This window comes from Vicugna pacos, chromosome 19 (genome assembly GCF_048564905.1).
Source record: "Vicugna pacos chromosome 19, VicPac4, whole genome shotgun sequence".
Classification (NCBI taxonomy): domain Eukaryota; kingdom Metazoa; phylum Chordata; class Mammalia; order Artiodactyla; family Camelidae; genus Vicugna; species Vicugna pacos.
Genome location: NC_133005.1, coordinates 43,879,915 through 43,896,866, shown reverse-complemented (window position 1 = coordinate 43,896,866; position 16,952 = coordinate 43,879,915). Strand labels below are relative to the sequence as shown.

Genomic DNA, 16,952 nt, shown 5'->3' with positions numbered 1-16,952 from the left:
GACTTTTAAAAGTTGTTTTCATATAATACCTTAATTCAAATTTACATTAACATTTCTCCTGTGTTTGTAGCATATCAAAACTGCTAAAGTTGTAGAAAATAAGGATACTGAATTCCCAAACCAAAATTTTAGTAAGTACTTTATGGTTTAATTTCAGTCATTCTGTACACAAACACACACTTCTCTTATACTTAGCTTTTACCCTAACTCTTTCACTTATTTAAAAAAAAAGATATGTAATGAATATATTCAGCTTTATGCAAAGAACTTAGAGGTTGCAAAGAAATATACAGCCTTTGTTCCCAAGAAATTTGGGTCTGGGAGGCGGGAAGATGAGATCTGTCAGTCTTTCCATCCCAATATGTGAACTTTGATCAAATTCTGTACCAGCTTCCATTTTCCCCTGCCAACTGCTTGAAAAAATGAAAATACCACAATTTTTATTTTACTTAGATGAACTCCAGGATATTGTTCCTGATACACAGGCACTGGGAAAAATAGATAAACCTGTGTAAGTATGAGAAAACCTATCAAATCATTTAGCCTATAATAATGTTACTTTTAGATGAATGTAACAAATTTAAAGAAATAGGCCTTTATAGTTTTAGAATGTTGTACTGGTTATAGACAATTATCTTTCACGTATATTATTATGATAGCACAATAGGAAATAGCCTACATGTTTTTTCTGTATCAACCAACGTAACTTTTCAAATTGAGAGACTGAAAATGAATGATATTTTCAAACTAAAAAGTATGAATATGAAGAAATTTAACCTAGTTTAAATACACATATAAGATGTGAGATATGTTTAGGTAGATATGAAAATAGTAGCAATAATGGAACTTTTTAACAATATTCTTTCATCTGATCAATTATATAGTGAATTTTAACTTTCATCATGACTTATGAAAATATTTTCATATTTGATTGCTAACAAATTTGTATCAATAAACATTGACTAAATAAAAAAAAAATCAAGGTCTTATGCCAGAGTTACAGGCAAATGTTTTGTAATATATGAAGCAAGTGAACTTGTTTTGTAGGTTACCTGGTGCTTTAGACAACATCTGCGGAAATAAAATGCACTCCAAATGGGTATGTTGGACACCTGTAACAAATATTCAGCTTTGTAAAAACCAAAGAGAAAGTACTTCATCAGGAGACACATTTAATCAAGGTGAAACATAGTTTTCTCTGTATATAAAATAGTAGTTTTGGGAGATACTCATTTCTTGAAATATCTTAACAAATATTTTGTTTGTAACAAATTTTAAATATGATCAGTTTACAAATTTAATAAGGATTAATTTCTCCTTTTCCCACTAGATACTATTATCAACAAAAAACTTGCTAAACAAAAATCATCCTCTTCAACATCTGATGATAATTCTGAGGAAACAGGAAAGGTACAGTACAGGAAAGAAAGAATGCAGCATAACAAAGCAGATGAAGCAGAAGTAGGAGTCTGCAAAGGCAGCAAACAGCAACTCGGTCATCCTAAACACTTGGAGGAGGAAAGTACTGAAAATACCAAGCAGAGTGATTGGCGTATTGAATCTGAAACTACTTTTAAATCAGTTCTCCTAAATAAGACAGTTGAAGAATCTGTGATCTATAGGAAAAAATACATATTGTCAAAGGATGTGAATACTGCTATTTGTGATGAAAGCCCTTCTCCTAGAAAAAATGCAAACAGCGTTAGAAAATCAGGGAAAAGACTGATGTCTGAACTTAATTCCTGGGACTTGAAACCAAAAAAAACGGTGAGCTTTCAGTGTGTTTTATTTCTTTACACCCATAATATGCCTACCTAGTAACATAAAGTGAAAGAAGCTTGATTAATTGCTTCAAATTTAATGTTTGTAATACCCTGTTCTTTTTTATTGAAGTACAGTTGATTTACAATATTACATTAGTTTCAGGTGTACAACAGTGATTCACTATTTGTATAACTTATACTCTATTTAAAGTCATGACAAGATAATAGCTATATTTATCTGTGCTGTACAACTTGTCCTTGTTGCTTATCTTTGTTATAGATAGTTGTTTGTGTCTCTAAATCCCATGCTCCTATGTTGCCCCTCTTCTTTCTCCTCTCCCCACTGGCAACCTCTAGTAATACCCTGTTCTTTAATTCAAGCTTAGACCGTAGGAGTGAGTGTCTCCTCTACCCCTTTGTGATCTCTCCACTGTCCCAGCCCTGATAGAACTACCTGTCAGCAGGTGCAGAGCAGGCATGTAACTAGCTATAGTGTGAATAAACGCTGTTCCTTGTCTCCTCTTATTCCTTGTCTCCCACTCTGTCCCTCAGAGTCTTTTGAATTTTTGAACATGCATATAGAACCATCCATGCTTCTTTAATAGTGCTTACCTTTCTTTTTAATAAATGCTTATTTTGTGTTTTCCCTGTCTTAGCCTATTAGAGTATAAAGACTATGTTTTATTTAACATTTGTTTTCCTGAATGACCTAGCACAGTTTTGTACTTAGTAGCATCTGAAACATTTTTTGTATTAATTGCCTAAAAGTCTGACAAGCTTTTTCAAGAAAGGATGTAAGTTGGGTAGAGGAGATTTATCTTCTATTATAACTGTTACTTGTCCCCATTGATGCCTCCACTGTCTTCTTCAGATTAACCATCTATAGAACATCTCCAGGACAGTTTTAGCTAATTTGCACCATACTTTAAAGACTGAAAGTCTACTTTTTGTAGCAGTTACCATAAATCTTTTCTTTGGTCATTGCTATCAAGATGCAGATGAAGAAAATTTTCTAATCAGAATACATTTCCACTATCAGTATTGCAATCCCTTTTCCACTATGCCTTAGAAGATCCAGGGTTTAAAAGCCTTCATTTTCATTTATCTTCTAGAGTATTATTAATACCCAGGTAGTCAAATTTATAGAATCAGTGTAAAATGTTAATATATATTAGTGTGCAAGTGAAATATTTAATAGATAATTTTGTAATTGTTGTATATAATTAGACATTATTTCCTTTGTCTTGATGGGCTATTCTTTATTTTGCTTTTAACCTGCAGTTCACTTTTTTCTGCCTAATTTGACTGCTGTCTTTCTTGACCAGATCCTTTTAGGTCACTTTTTTCTTGCTTCTCCGAATGCTGTTCTTTCTTCTTTCTACTCTTAGTTGCTACTTAGTTCTTTCAGATCCAGGGGAAGTAAGGTTCTTTTTGTCTGAATGCTGATCTGTTCTTCAATTTTAATTTTAAACTATTTTCTTTGGAATTTAGAATCATTCCACAGAATTTTTCTGACCTAGTCATCCCTTTTTCCTGAGAGCAAAGAAACTTGGCCATCTCTTCTGATCTGTGCTCTAATTTTTTAAAAACTCAACTTCCTGTTTTCAGAATTTCTCTTCACTCTTTCCTAGTTTCACTCCCTTTATTATTATGCAGGATTTCCTGCCAATCATTCATGGATGACTCTCCTCTAAGGCAGTCATCTGTCTGATCCTGTCTTTCTATTCACTGGATAAACCCAGAGAAATAGAATCTCTGGAGTTCAGTGGTACAGATTTCCTACATTGGTCCCAATTATGTCAAAATTCTTAAATCATACACCGTTTCAGGGGAGGTTTGTATTTGCTACATTTTTATCAAGGCAAGTATACCCTGTCTTTATTCTGGTAATTTCAAGAAGAGATAGTAAGTAACTTATCTATTATATATAAAAAATACAAATTTAAGATGGCTAAAATAGTAAACTTTATGTCATGTTATATTTGTTTATATTTTACCATAATTTTTAAAAAGCCATATGCCTGATTCCCAGGAAAAAAATAAAACTAAAATCAAGAGAAATCATACCTTTAAGAGTGTCATTCGAGTTTTTTAATCAAATTATCTAAAATTGTGCAGATACAAATTCTTACCTTGTAGTCTTTCCATTTAAGTTTTTTTAGAGCAATTTCAGGTTTAAAGCTATACAGATACCTCCCACATTCTCCGTCACCCCATCCTCATTTCCTTTATCATTAACATCTTACATTTGTGTGGTACATTTGTTACAAATAATGAGCTAATATTGATATATTCTTAACTCAAGTGCATATTTATAGTTCACTCTTTGTGTTATGTATTCCGTGTTTTGACAGATACATAGCAACCAGTATGCACCCTTAGAGTATCATGCATAATAGTTTCACTGCCCTGAAATTCCTGGCAATCACTGATCTTTTTACTGTCTCCATAGTTTTGCCTTTTCTAGAATACTATATTGTTTGAATCATGCAGTATGTAGTCTTTTCAGATTGGCTTCTTTCACTTAGCAATATGCATTGAATGTTTCTCCATGAGTTTTCATGGCTTGATGGCTTTTTTTTTTTTTTAACGCTGAATCCATTGTGTGGATGTCCCAAGACTTGTTTATCCATTCACCTGTTGAAGGACATCTTGGTTGCTTCCATGTTTTGACAGTTATGAATAATACCTCTATAAACATTCATGTGCAGGTTTTATGTGGACTTACACTTTCAACTCATTTGGAAAAATACCAAGGAGCATGATTGCTGGGTCATATGGTAAGGGTATGCTTAGTTTTGTAAGAAACTGCCTGTCTTCCAAAAGTGGAAGAAGTGGCTGTACCATTTTTGCATTTCAGCAGCAATGAATGGGAGAGTTCCTGTTGATCGACATCCTTGCCCCAGTATTCGGTGTTGTCAATGTTTTGGATTTTATCCATTCTTATAGGTGCTTGGTGGTATCTTGTTATTTTAACCTGCAATTCCCTAATTGATGATGTTGAGCATCTTTTCATATTTTTATTTACTATCTGTATATCTTCTTTGGTGAGTTGTTTATTCAGATCTTTAGTCTGTTTTTTAAATTGGGTTGTTTTCTAATTGTTGAGTTTTAACAGTTCTTTGTATATTTTAGATAAAAGTCCTTTATCAGATATGTATTTTACCAACATTTTCTCCCAGTCTGTGGCCTTTCTTTTCATTCTCTAAACAATATCTTTTGCAGAGCAGAAGCTATTAACTTTAATGAAGCCCTACTTATATTTTTTTTCTTTCATGAGTTGTGCTTTTGGTGTTGTACATAAAAAGGCATTGCCAAACCCAGGATCACCTGGATTTTCTCCTATGTTATCTTCTAGGAGTTTTATAGCTTATAGTGTGCACTTTACATTTAGATCTATGATCCATTTTGAGTTAATTTTTGTGAAGAGTGTTAAGGTCTGTGTCTAGAATCTTTTTTTGGGAGGAGGGGGGCGTGATGATGTTCTAACACCATTTGTTGAAAAGACTGTCTTGTCTACATTGTATTGCCTTTGTTCCTTTGTCAAAGATCGATTAACTATTTATGTGGGCCTATTTCTGGGCTCTGTTTTGTTCCATTATACTGTTTGCTCCTTCACCAGTTACACACTATATTGATTATTGTATCTTTTTGGTAAATCTTTAAGTAGGATCAGTCCTCCATCTTTGTTCTGCTCTTTTAATATTGTGTTGGCTACTCAGCATCTCTTGCTTCTCCGTGTAAACTTCAGAATCATTTTGTTGATAACCACAAAATAACTTGCTGGGACTTTGGGGTTACATTGAATTTATAGATCAAGATAGAAAGAACTGACATCTTGACCATATTGAGTTTCCTATCCATGAACATGCAATATCTCTCCATTCATTTATAAAGTCTTTGATTTTTTTTATCAGTCATGTTTTCCTCATACAGATCTTGTGCATGTTTTGTTAGATTTATACTTAGATACTTCATTTTTGGCAGTTCTAATATAAATGGAATGTAATTTCAAATTCCAGTTGTTCATTACTGGTTTATAAGAAAGCAATTGACTTTTGTATTAACCTTGTATCCTTCAGTTGTACTATAATTTTTTAGTTCTAGGAATATTTTTGTTGATTCTTTAAGATTTTCTACATGGACAGTGATGTCATCTGTGAGCAGAGACAGTTTTCTTTCTTTCTTCCTTATATTATAGGTGTGCAGTGTATTTCCTTTTCTTGTTTTATGGCATTAGTGGGACTTCTAGAATGATGTTGAATAGGAGTGGTGAGAACAGACATCCTTTCATTGTTACTGATATTAGTGGGAAAGCATCTAGTTTCTCTCCATTAAGTATAATTTTAGCTGTAACTTTTTTTGTAGATGTTCTTTATCAAGTTAAGGACGTTCTTCTCTATTCCTGGTTTTCTGAGAATTGTTATTATGAATGGGTATTGGATTTTGTCAAGTGCTTTTACCCATCTATTAATATTATCCTATGATTTTCTTCTTTAGCCTGGATTATATTAGTTGATTTTCAAATGTTGAATCAACATTGCATACCTGGAAATATATTTGGTTGTGATACATATATTATTTATACATTATTAAATTTGATTATCTAAATTTTCTGGGGTTTTGCATCTATATTTATTAGAAATACTGGTCTGTAGTTTTCCTTTCTTGTAATGTCTTTAATTTTGATGTTAGGATATATTGGCTTTATAGCATGAGTTAAGAAGTATTCCCTCTGCTTCTGTCTTGTGAAAGATTCTGAAAATTGTGTAATTCTTCCTTAAATGTTTGATAGAACTCAACAGTGAGCCCATCTGGGCCTGGTGCTTTCTGTTTTGGCAGGTATTAATTATTGATTCAATTTCTTTAATATATATAGGCCTATTCAGATGATTTATTTCTACCTTGCGTGAGTTTTAGTAGAATTTGTCTTTCAAGGAATTTGTCCATTTAGTATAGGTTATCAAATTCATGGGCATAGAGTTTATCATTTTTTTTTATTCTACTACTTTCTTTTTTCTTAATTAAGTTGGCTAGAGGCTTATCAATTTTACTGATCTTTTCAAAGAACCAGCTTTTGGTTTCCTTCAGTTTTTTATGATATTTTTTTCTCATGGATAGAAAGTTTTTTTAAAATCTCTACAAAGCACTCTGCAAAGTTCTACATATTAAAAAACTTATCCTAACTTGTTTTAATGCCTAACAAATCCCAAACTTATTAGTTTCTGACTCCCTTTATTTCTCTTTGTAATTATTTATAGAGCCAGCCTTTTCTTAAATTTTCTTTGTAGCCTTTATTTTCCTTTGGAGGTTAACTGGTAGAGTTTTTGAGTAACTTATAAATTGTTTCAGAGAGAAAAGTTAAAAGGGAAAGGATTTACTGATGCAGCAGGATCCTTGATAAGCCAAATTAATAAGAGATACAAACCAAAGGATGGCATAAAGTCCACAAGAAAATTAAAGGAGTCTTTGATTGACAGGTATGTTCTTAAATTTTAGAAATGGATCTTTTTCTGACATGTACACTAAAAGTTTTTACATACTTTTAAGATTAGTTTAAAATGTATGTTCAAATAATGTAACCGTCCATTAGAAAACGCATAATTATTTACTTTCATCAATAGTATCTGTTTAAATTATACAGAAAGGGAACTAAATTTAAAAGTGGTCATTCTAGTACCTGACTACAGTTTATAAGGTATCATAAACACCATATTGATGCAGCATACCGTTCCAGGAATGAATCTTTAGCCTACAGACATTTTAGAAATTTTATTTGTTGAAGCTAGCGATGAGTAAAACTAAGTATATTTAAATGGATTGCTTAATAAAATACGAAATGTAAATGAGCTGAAATGAGTTTTTTGTATAGTAAATATGTATTCCTTGTTTGCAATCTTTCTGAAGGTTTTCTCATATTATAAAATGTGTCTTTATGGGCTACCAGGTGGTTAATTCATGTTTAAATTAATTTTGGTCTTATGGCATGAAAAAAATTACTCTCATGGCAGAACAGTTTTAAGAAAATTGCTTGGCACCTCCTGCTGCATGAATGGTTCAGCTTTTGGACTTAACTATTATTGTTGCTGTTTACTCTGGGGGAACTTGCAAAACTATCAGACTAGTACTGTCACATTTCAGTTATATGTAGCATTTGAATGGAGACTCAGTGACCCAAATATGTTTTACCTTGTATAAAATGGCTTTTATGTAAAACATTCTACTGACATTTAATTGTTTTTTAATTTTGACAAACCTTTTTTATAGTGGTTTTTCAAACAAATCTGATCTACAGCTCAGTAAGGTAGGTTTCATTTATTTAACTACACCAAACGTGTAGTCAAACTCTACAATATTTGACGGTAAAGACTAACATAGAGTAGTAAGTAGTAGGATGGAAGTAGATTTAATGTTTTCAACATATTGATAAATGGATTAAATGGCTGACAAGTTCAGTGGCAAGTACTCAAAGTAGCCCCCCTAACCTTCTGTTCTGCTTTTCTTACATATATGAATGTGATATTTTTACCTTTTGGTACATGATTCAGATATTTTTTTCTAGCTAAACTCTTCTCTCCTGACAATAAGATTATTCTTAAATCCCTATTTTTGTTAAAAACATTTATTTTTTTTCATCCAGGCTTAAAATATCCATTATTTTTTATTTATTCCTCACAATTATGTTCTGTCTTCACTTAATTTTGTTTTGAGGTTCACCTTCTCTGTCTGTACATTCCTCTTAAATCTTCTCTCTCCTACCTTTGCCAACTCCTATTTTTTTGTTTGAGTTCTAAATTCTAGTCCATGGATTATTACAATAGCCTTTATGTAATTCTTTTTGCCACTAGTATTTCTCTGTGCCAATCCATTCATTACATTCAATACCAGCTTTTTAACTTTCTAAATCACAGAGCTTTAATCATGTCGTTCTCTCATTCAGAATCCTTCTTTGGTCTCTTTCTTATTGAATTAAGTAGAGACTTAAGCTGGCTCCCAAGACCTTTTAAAAGTCAGTCTGATTTCCTAACATTAATTCCCTAGACATGTCTTATTTAGCTGAAACACAGTAATTCCCTTAGTGTTTTTTCTAAGTGTTTATTCTTTTTCCTTCCCCTTTGGAAAGAACTTCAAAGTGAGTCATCAGGCTCTTCCACCCTCATTTCTCATTGTCAAAACTTTATTCTTCTTTGTAAGCCCTGCTTCAGAGTCACCTTCTTTGTGAAACCTTTTTAAGGTTCTCTGACTCAAAATTCAGGTGGGCAAGAATTCTGAAGTCTGTGTAATAATGTCTTTGTACCTTTTATTTTTTGATATTTTATTCACTATTGCAGTTCTTTCTTTCTCTCTTCTATCTTCCACTAGAGTGCAACTGTTTAGAATTGTCTTTGTAGACCTTTACTCACGTTTGTACACTCTTCAGTATCTTTGCTCATTTTTGGATCTTCTGTAATACCCAGAATACACTGACATGCAAAAGATGAATTGGGCAAATATATCTAAACACTGGTAAAAATCATACTGGAAGGGATAAGTCAGATAAGTGATCAGAGGAGTAATACATTGATGGATAAACTTTTTGAAATTAGGCAAATAATTCTATATAAAGAAGCCAAAAGAAATAATAAAATTGAGGATGAATCACAACTAAAATGAATGTTTTTTAGTTTTAATATTTCCAACTTCTGGATATTAAATTAGACTTCTAATTATTTCTGATCAGTAAGCAATCATTTAGTGATATTATTTATGTACTTAGTTAAATGACTTTAATAACATAATTACTCAATATGTTAAATTTTGATTTAACTTCTTTTCTGCCTACTTTTTGATCACATTGAATATACTTTGAGCATTAGGCTATAGGAATAACGTTACCTATATTTTTTCTCTAGTAGTACTAGTTGATTAATACAATTTTGACTCTTTCGCAGGAGATTTTACATAAACCTAAACCTTTCCCAAAGCTTTTCTATTTAAGAGTTAACAGCAAATGAGTCTTAAAAAAAAAAAAACAGAAACATGCTTGTTTTATGATTCTAGAATCACTAAAATTCAGCTTGTAGAATACCAGTGAGGTCATTTACCTATGTCAATAAATAATCAAGATAAAAGGATTTTATATTTTGTATTTGATTTACAGCACTCCTCAGTTTAATACATAAGTCTTTAGTATTTTTAAAAGTGTGGATATTTAAGGAAATTGTTACAAATGTAAAATTTTTATTAGTGGAAACACAACTAGATAATATATGAAAATGTACTTCATATGTTGTTTGCCAAGTATAGTAATATACAAGTTTGAATGGTTTTATGTAAATTTTTTTTTGTATTTAGGAAAAGGTTCAGAAAAAAAGTTATAGACAATTGAAGACTACTTTCGTTAATGTTACTTCTGAATGCCCATTGTAAGTAATTTTTCATAAATTGTAAAGTTTTCTTCATATTTAAAGAAAATATTTGTTGTATAATGGAGTTAATATTTCTCTTCATTTTTACAGGAATGATGTTTACAATTTTAATTTGAATGGAGCGGATGAGCCTATTATAAAACTTGGAGTAAGCTAGAAATTAGTCATTATTTTTGTATTAGTTACTCAGTATTTTGTATTTGCAGTTATTAGAGGATTTCCATCCTCTTGTAAATATGCTTTAAAATATTTTAAAATACATTGTTAAATATTTCAAAATTTATTCAATACCATCCTAAGCATATTTGGTTTTCTTTCCAATCTTTTGGACTGAAGTAGACAAAAATGAGTAATTGGGGCATCAAGAAAATCACTTACTGATGGCAACAGATTTAAAATTATTACTCTTGTTTTTAGTATATTTTATATTATTAGCTTTCTTCTTAAGCATAAAAATATTTTAGTAAGCTTAATTTTATTGTCCCATCTTATATGATAGAAGTGATAGAAATGAGATTTTTTTTAATGTTTATTTCTTTCTCTTTTTTTTAAACCTTATTTTAACACTGAGAGAAAATTTTTAATGCTTATTCACAATATAGATCCAGGAATTTCAAGCTACAGCTAGAGAAGCCTGTGTGGATACTTCAGTAACATTGTAGGTATTTTTATTAACAATTAGATGGGTCATTTTAAAATATACTTTTCTCAGTTGTTCTTTTTCTTAAATATTTCCTCCCAGTTTGTCTGAGTTTTTAACATATAAAAAGAGTGAATAAAAATGCCATTGTCATAACTTCTATTATGGTTCTTTTATTTCAGTATTTGCTTCTAAAATTACCATGTAGAACACTGTACACTTTTAATATTAGTTGTATATCTTAGATGATAAAGTGGAAAGGAGTTAGTAATCCTTTCCTTTAACCTTGTTGTTTGATATAATTTAAGTAAGGTCACTTTAAGAGAAAAAGTGACTTGGCCACAATTATGTAGTAAGTTAGTGAAAGAGTTAAGATGGAAAACCCAGGTCTAACTCTGCAGCTGCATGCCAACTTAAGAAAACGAGTAATTAAGATTAAAATTAATGCATATTTTTGTTTAAGGGTAGATTTAAGGAATCATGATGAACTTGAAACTTCTCTCAAAACAAAAGATAAAAGAGTAAGTTATAATATCCTAATGTGTCTATTAACATCAGTATTTCTTTTAATAATTTTTCAATGCCAAAGATTATCACAGAACTGGAAAACAAAAATATTTGGATCATTTTTTAAATTATAGGAGATGTTCCCATTATGACTTTTCTTATGGTTTCTGAGCTATCTGCAATCTAGTAAGATGATATGACAATTTTGGTTATCTCTTTGCTGGTATTGGGTTATGTCTCTATGGAAGTAAGCTATTTTGATTTAAATTTTATATTTTTGCTGCCAGTGTTGTTGTTAATTAAATCTTGATCTCTGATATGGATTTCTGAGTGACTTTATTGGATAGATCCCTAATGCCAGATTAGTATGCTAAAAAAAAAGTTAGTTTTTCCTTTTTTTTTTTTTGGCTTAACTTCCTTTGCATGACATATAATAAGACAGATTTTTGTCATCTATTACAAGGATTGTCTTTTTTTATAGATTGTAACAAATCATAAAAAGAAAAATCTCTTTAGTGATACTGACACAGAATACAATTGTGATGACATGAAGACAGATATTAGCTGGCTAAGAGAACCAAAATCAAAACCACAGCTAATAGACTACAGCAGAAATAAAAATGTGAAGAAACATAAAAGTGGGAGATCAAGTAAGAAATCACTTTTTTGTAAATGATTTTACCATTTCAACTATATAAAATGCTTTGTTGGTTCATAAATATATTTTTGTATGTAGAGAGTGTTTATAACTACATACCTTTATGAATAAGAATAAAGTGTTACTTTTTTGATAATATGTTTATACTTAGATTACTTTTTTTATTGGGACCTTAGGGACTCAAAATATGATTTATCATAATCTTGGCTCATGACATACTCTCATCATTTGTCTATTGTGAATAATGTATTAAGTACTCATGAACCCAACACCACCTTAAACAAAAAACTTGGACAGTATCCCACTTCCTGCCACACCCAACACACATACCTTTTAGGAATTCATATAGATGCAATAAAAACTTATTGAAAGGAAAACAGTTTTCTTAGAGAAATATTTTTGCCTAAATCATCCACAAAACGTTTTCCCAGCATAAGGCTTCTGCCTTCTTGAAGTAGCTGGATGAGGGTTTGAGGTATTGGTTTTGGCTAGACATAATGACTGTTTTCATAGCTTAACATCAATTTCAGTGTTTACTAAAACTCAAAGATTTTATATGTTCAACATAACATAACTCAGAACTTTTAAATTTATATTTATTTTAAGGAAATCACTGTTTATTTTATTTCAGGATAAAAATAATCATTAGTGACCTGTGGCAGTTGGGGGAGGGAATGATGTCTTAAAAAGAAGTGAACATAGAGATACAGAAATGAACTTTGGTCTGTGTTTAGAAGTGAGGCTGAATCTTGAAAACAGATGAGAGTTCAATCATATACATGAGGAAGAGCAGCAGTAGAATTATCTTTTTATGTAAAAGAGAGAGTATGGCATAGCATGGTATGCCCAGGGAATGCAGTATTGGAGTAGTTGGAGTGTAATCAGACTTTGTGGAAAATGCTGAAAGGTGCAGCTGGGTCTAGTCATAGTGTCTGGACTTTGAAGCAGTGTGTTGTGAGGCAAGGAGAAACACGGTAAGAGCCACATACTCCCAGGGAGCTTGTAGTCTGGTGGGAAGATATACAAATGAAGACATTTACAACATTGATTAGAAATCTTGGGAAGACAGTAAATGTTTGAATACTGTAATCAGTAAAAGCTCTTAAAACTGAACGCTCCTGAGTGAATTGTTTTGTTTAAATGGCTGAATGACTACAAGTCAATATGTAGGAGCTGGCTTATTGCCAGGATTGGAGGACCTTTCTTCTAGAACTTCATTACTTCCTTGGCTTGAACATGACAATATCAAATGACATGATTCTGTTTTATAAAGTTAATTATACTGTTTAGAGATATATACGTGTGACTAACGCAGTTTCAGGATAGTGATTACCTTTTGGCAGAGGGGATATGGAAGGTCATGTAAGAGTACACAAAGTAGATTCAGATAAATGGAATGGTAATTCGTGAGTGTTAACTTTGTAATGTATGTTATATATTTTCTTGTATGTTTTAAAAGTTTGTTTTATTTTATTTAATTAATTAATTTAGAAGGGAACTTGATAATTCATGTTATACCAACCTATCCTGTAAACATGTATCAATCTCGGTTTAGTCTCATCTTGAAACTTAAATTTTTGAATGAGTTTAAAGGTGTATTCTTGTTTTTCATGATTCTAACTTATATGGAGAAATATTCTAGTAACTTTTAATGTCAGTTCTCATCTATTTGAAAAATTCAACCTTATTTTCTTGAATTGCAGGACCATCTTTGGAAAGGAGACAACCAAGATCTAAAATGGTAAAACTGGGAAGTTTGTGTTGAAACATCTTTTCAAAATTATTTTTCTCTTTTCCTGTAAAAAAAAAATGCCATTTGTCATCTCATAATTTGATCCTTGTTATCCTTGTTTATCCATAATTGTTTCAGGCTCTGCACACTTACTTCTGCCTTCTGCCTTTTTGAATCATGTTGGCCTGTTTTAGGTCTGTTTTATTCTGTGCTTATAGGTATTTTTGATATCTATTTTTTCCTTTTCTTTCTCTTAAGTAATATATATCAGGCCTCTCAGAGCTTTAATATTAAGGCTAAAAAAGTGATAAAGAATATATTTGGAATGGGAAGATAAAATCCACTCATTTAAAAATACTAATCAGGAATATTTTTATTCCTGTGCATCTATGGATCTTGTCACAGTGCTAATTTTATAGCAAATAGCTTGTATCTCAAAATAGTGATCTAATATATTCAGGAATTTTTCTCCTAAAGACACCCAACAAAAATATCACCAAAAAGGTAGATGAGACAGTTCCAGAGGGGAGAACCAGACTTCCACGAAGAGCAGCAAAAACCAAAAAAAATTATAAGGATCTCTCAAATTCAGAATCAGAGAGTGAACAAGAATTTTCACATTCATTTAAAGAAAAATTGCTAGTAAAGGTAAGTAGATATCTGATTAATAATTTCTAAAAGCCTCCTAAAATATTAAATAGAGTGTATTTTTGTAAGAATATCAGACTTGCCACTTCTTTTTAAGATTTAACTTTCTATATGATAAAATTTACACAATAATTCTAAAAATTGATCCTTAGGCAGTATAATGTTAAAATTTGTAATAAGTTGGCATTAGTGTTACAAAACAGGTATTTGACTCTAGTAAAATTATAACTTTAAGATAGTATCTTTGAATTAGAGAAGTATGTAGTCCTTCCCAAAATTATCCTTCAGGAAAGTACAGACAGTTGGGAATCTGGATCTTTTTCTTGTGTAAAAGCAAAAATAACTGGATCTGAGTTTCTTCCCATACACTGCCCTACTTCTGTTCATACCTGACTTCTTCCTTATGTCTCAGTCTTATAGACATACCCCAGCCTATACTTGAAGGCATTCTTAACAAAGTAAAAAAAAAAAAAGAATATAGTGCTTACAATGTGCCAGGTGCTATTCTAAGCATTTTATAGATTTAATTTCTTAAAACCTTAAGTAGCATACTTAATGACTACTAATGACATCTCATTTTGCAAATGAGAAAATTGAGGTTCAGAGAGATGAAGGAACTTGCCCAAGTTCACACAGCTAGGAAGTGGTGAAACAAAGATTTGAATTCAGAGTCTGGCAGTAGAGGTAGGTCTCTGACCATTATACTGTTCTCATTTTAAATGATTAAACCTCTTTCTCTCCCTGTTATCTCTTACCTGAAAGATCTTAAGGATTTAATATAACTTACCTCCAGATTTTCTATCACTCCTTACTTTCATTTACATATAGGTAGGTAAATCTTGCCAAACCAACTTTCATCCTACTCTCTTCAAAGAAAAACCCTAAAAATTTCCAAACAGACATTCAAAGCATCAAAATACCTTTCTAAGCTTTTATTCTCACTTCCCCATTATATACCCAGAGCTGGAACAGTCAAATGGAGAACCTGTGACTCCCAAACAAGACCTGTGTCTCTCTGCTCCTTCTGCTTGAATCAGTGGTCCTCCACACTCTCAGTCACATCTCCTGCCGTCTTCTTTTACAAACTCCTGAGCATGTCATGTACCGTGAAATCTAGGAACTCCTCCTGGTTTCCCTAAACTGGATATAATCTTCTTTGAACTGTCATAGCATTTTATATGTAGCTCTTAAGATATTTATTATAGTCTATGTATATTATGTTTTCTTGTGAATTTGTCATCTGCCTTCTAGTATATTAGAAAGTCTTTTACTAGTCATGTTGAGGCCCCTATTATGCCTGTACTTAGTGATATAAGGCATTTAATAAATACTTCAGTGTAACTTAGTTTTATATGTCCAAGTATAAATTATTTGTATTTGAGTATAATTTGAAAGTTATGAATACATTTAGGAGGAGAGTATACATTCCAGAAGCAAAACTGTGAAGCTGCCAAAGAAACAGCAGGATTCCTTTTCTGCCGAAATACAAAAGGATATATCAAAAGAAAGGAAAAACTCATCTCTCCTGAGAGATACTCTACGGGATAACAGCCTTGACCTAGCTCCTATATCTTTATCTGGGAGTCCATCATCTATAGAAGTAATGAGATGTCAGTATAATTTTTTTTCCTTTAGTTGAATATTCACTAATTTTCTACTACAATTACATGAATATATAATTTAAAGACTAATTTTGAGGGGTATATTTAAGATTTTCAGTAGTCAAAACTTCATTTTTACACTAGTTAATGCTAGTAACTTGGTCTTTGCTGAGTAGACTTGAGAACAGTGTTACTATGACCCTGAAGTTTTACATGTTACAAAGTTAAAGACCAAATGCTTTAATACAGAAAAAAATTTAATGTGTATTTACAAGTTAAAATGTGAAACCTTGAATACAGTGGGAATGATGGGAATTCCTAGTTTCTCATTTCTACATTTCATTGGCAAAAGTCTCCAAGGAATATCATGGTCATTCTGTGAACCCATAGTGGATTATCTTCATAAACAACTAAGTTTTGCTTTTATTTTAAAATAATTGGCAAAGAAAAGTTTTATTCTTTTTTTTACATTTTTTATTGATTCATAATCATTTTGCAGTGTTGTGTCAAATTCCAGTGTTCAGCACAATTTTTCACTCATTCATGGACATATACACACTCATTGTCACATTTTTTTTCTCTGTGATTTATCATAACATTTTGTGTATATTTCCCTGTGCTATACAGTGTAATCTTGTTTATCTATTCTACAATTTTGAAATCCCAGTTTATCCCTTCCCACCCTCTACCCCCCCACCCCGGTAACCACAAGTCTGTATTCTCTGTCCATGAGTCTATTTCTGTCCTGTATTTATGCTTTGTTTTTGTTTTTTAGATTCCACATATGAGCGATCTCATATGGTATTTTTCTTTCTCTTTCTGGCTTACTTCACTTAGAATGACATCCTCTAGGATCATCCATGTTGCTGCAAATGGCATTATGTTGTCGGTTTTTATGGCTGAGTAGTATTCCACTGTATAAATATACCACCTCTTCTTTATCCAGTCACCTGTTGATGGACATTTAGGTTGTTTCCATGTTTTGGCTATTGTAA

The 16,952-nt window shown here is 31.6% G+C and overlaps 1 protein-coding gene across 5 annotated transcripts in view; it reads left to right on the top strand.

Moving 5' to 3' along the window:
• Nucleotides 1–16,952, top strand: part of SYCP2 (synaptonemal complex protein 2) — a 66,754-nt gene that overhangs the window by 38,338 nt on the left and 11,464 nt on the right. For all 5 annotated transcript variants that reach the window (XM_072944497.1, XM_072944498.1, XM_072944495.1 and 2 more), the window contains 14 exons: nucleotides 71–131; nucleotides 454–511; nucleotides 1,048–1,181; nucleotides 1,331–1,767; nucleotides 7,116–7,243; nucleotides 8,031–8,067; nucleotides 10,098–10,168; nucleotides 10,262–10,319; nucleotides 10,774–10,829; nucleotides 11,275–11,332; nucleotides 11,800–11,968; nucleotides 13,680–13,717; nucleotides 14,186–14,356; nucleotides 15,768–15,966. In XM_072944497.1, coding sequence (XP_072800598.1) covers nucleotides 71–131; nucleotides 454–511; nucleotides 1,048–1,181; nucleotides 1,331–1,767; nucleotides 7,116–7,243; nucleotides 8,031–8,067; nucleotides 10,098–10,168; nucleotides 10,262–10,319; nucleotides 10,774–10,829; nucleotides 11,275–11,332; nucleotides 11,800–11,968; nucleotides 13,680–13,717; nucleotides 14,186–14,356; nucleotides 15,768–15,966 — 1,675 coding nt within the window. The remainder of the gene's footprint in view (nucleotides 1–70; nucleotides 132–453; nucleotides 512–1,047; nucleotides 1,182–1,330; nucleotides 1,768–7,115; nucleotides 7,244–8,030; nucleotides 8,068–10,097; nucleotides 10,169–10,261; nucleotides 10,320–10,773; nucleotides 10,830–11,274; nucleotides 11,333–11,799; nucleotides 11,969–13,679; nucleotides 13,718–14,185; nucleotides 14,357–15,767; nucleotides 15,967–16,952) is intronic.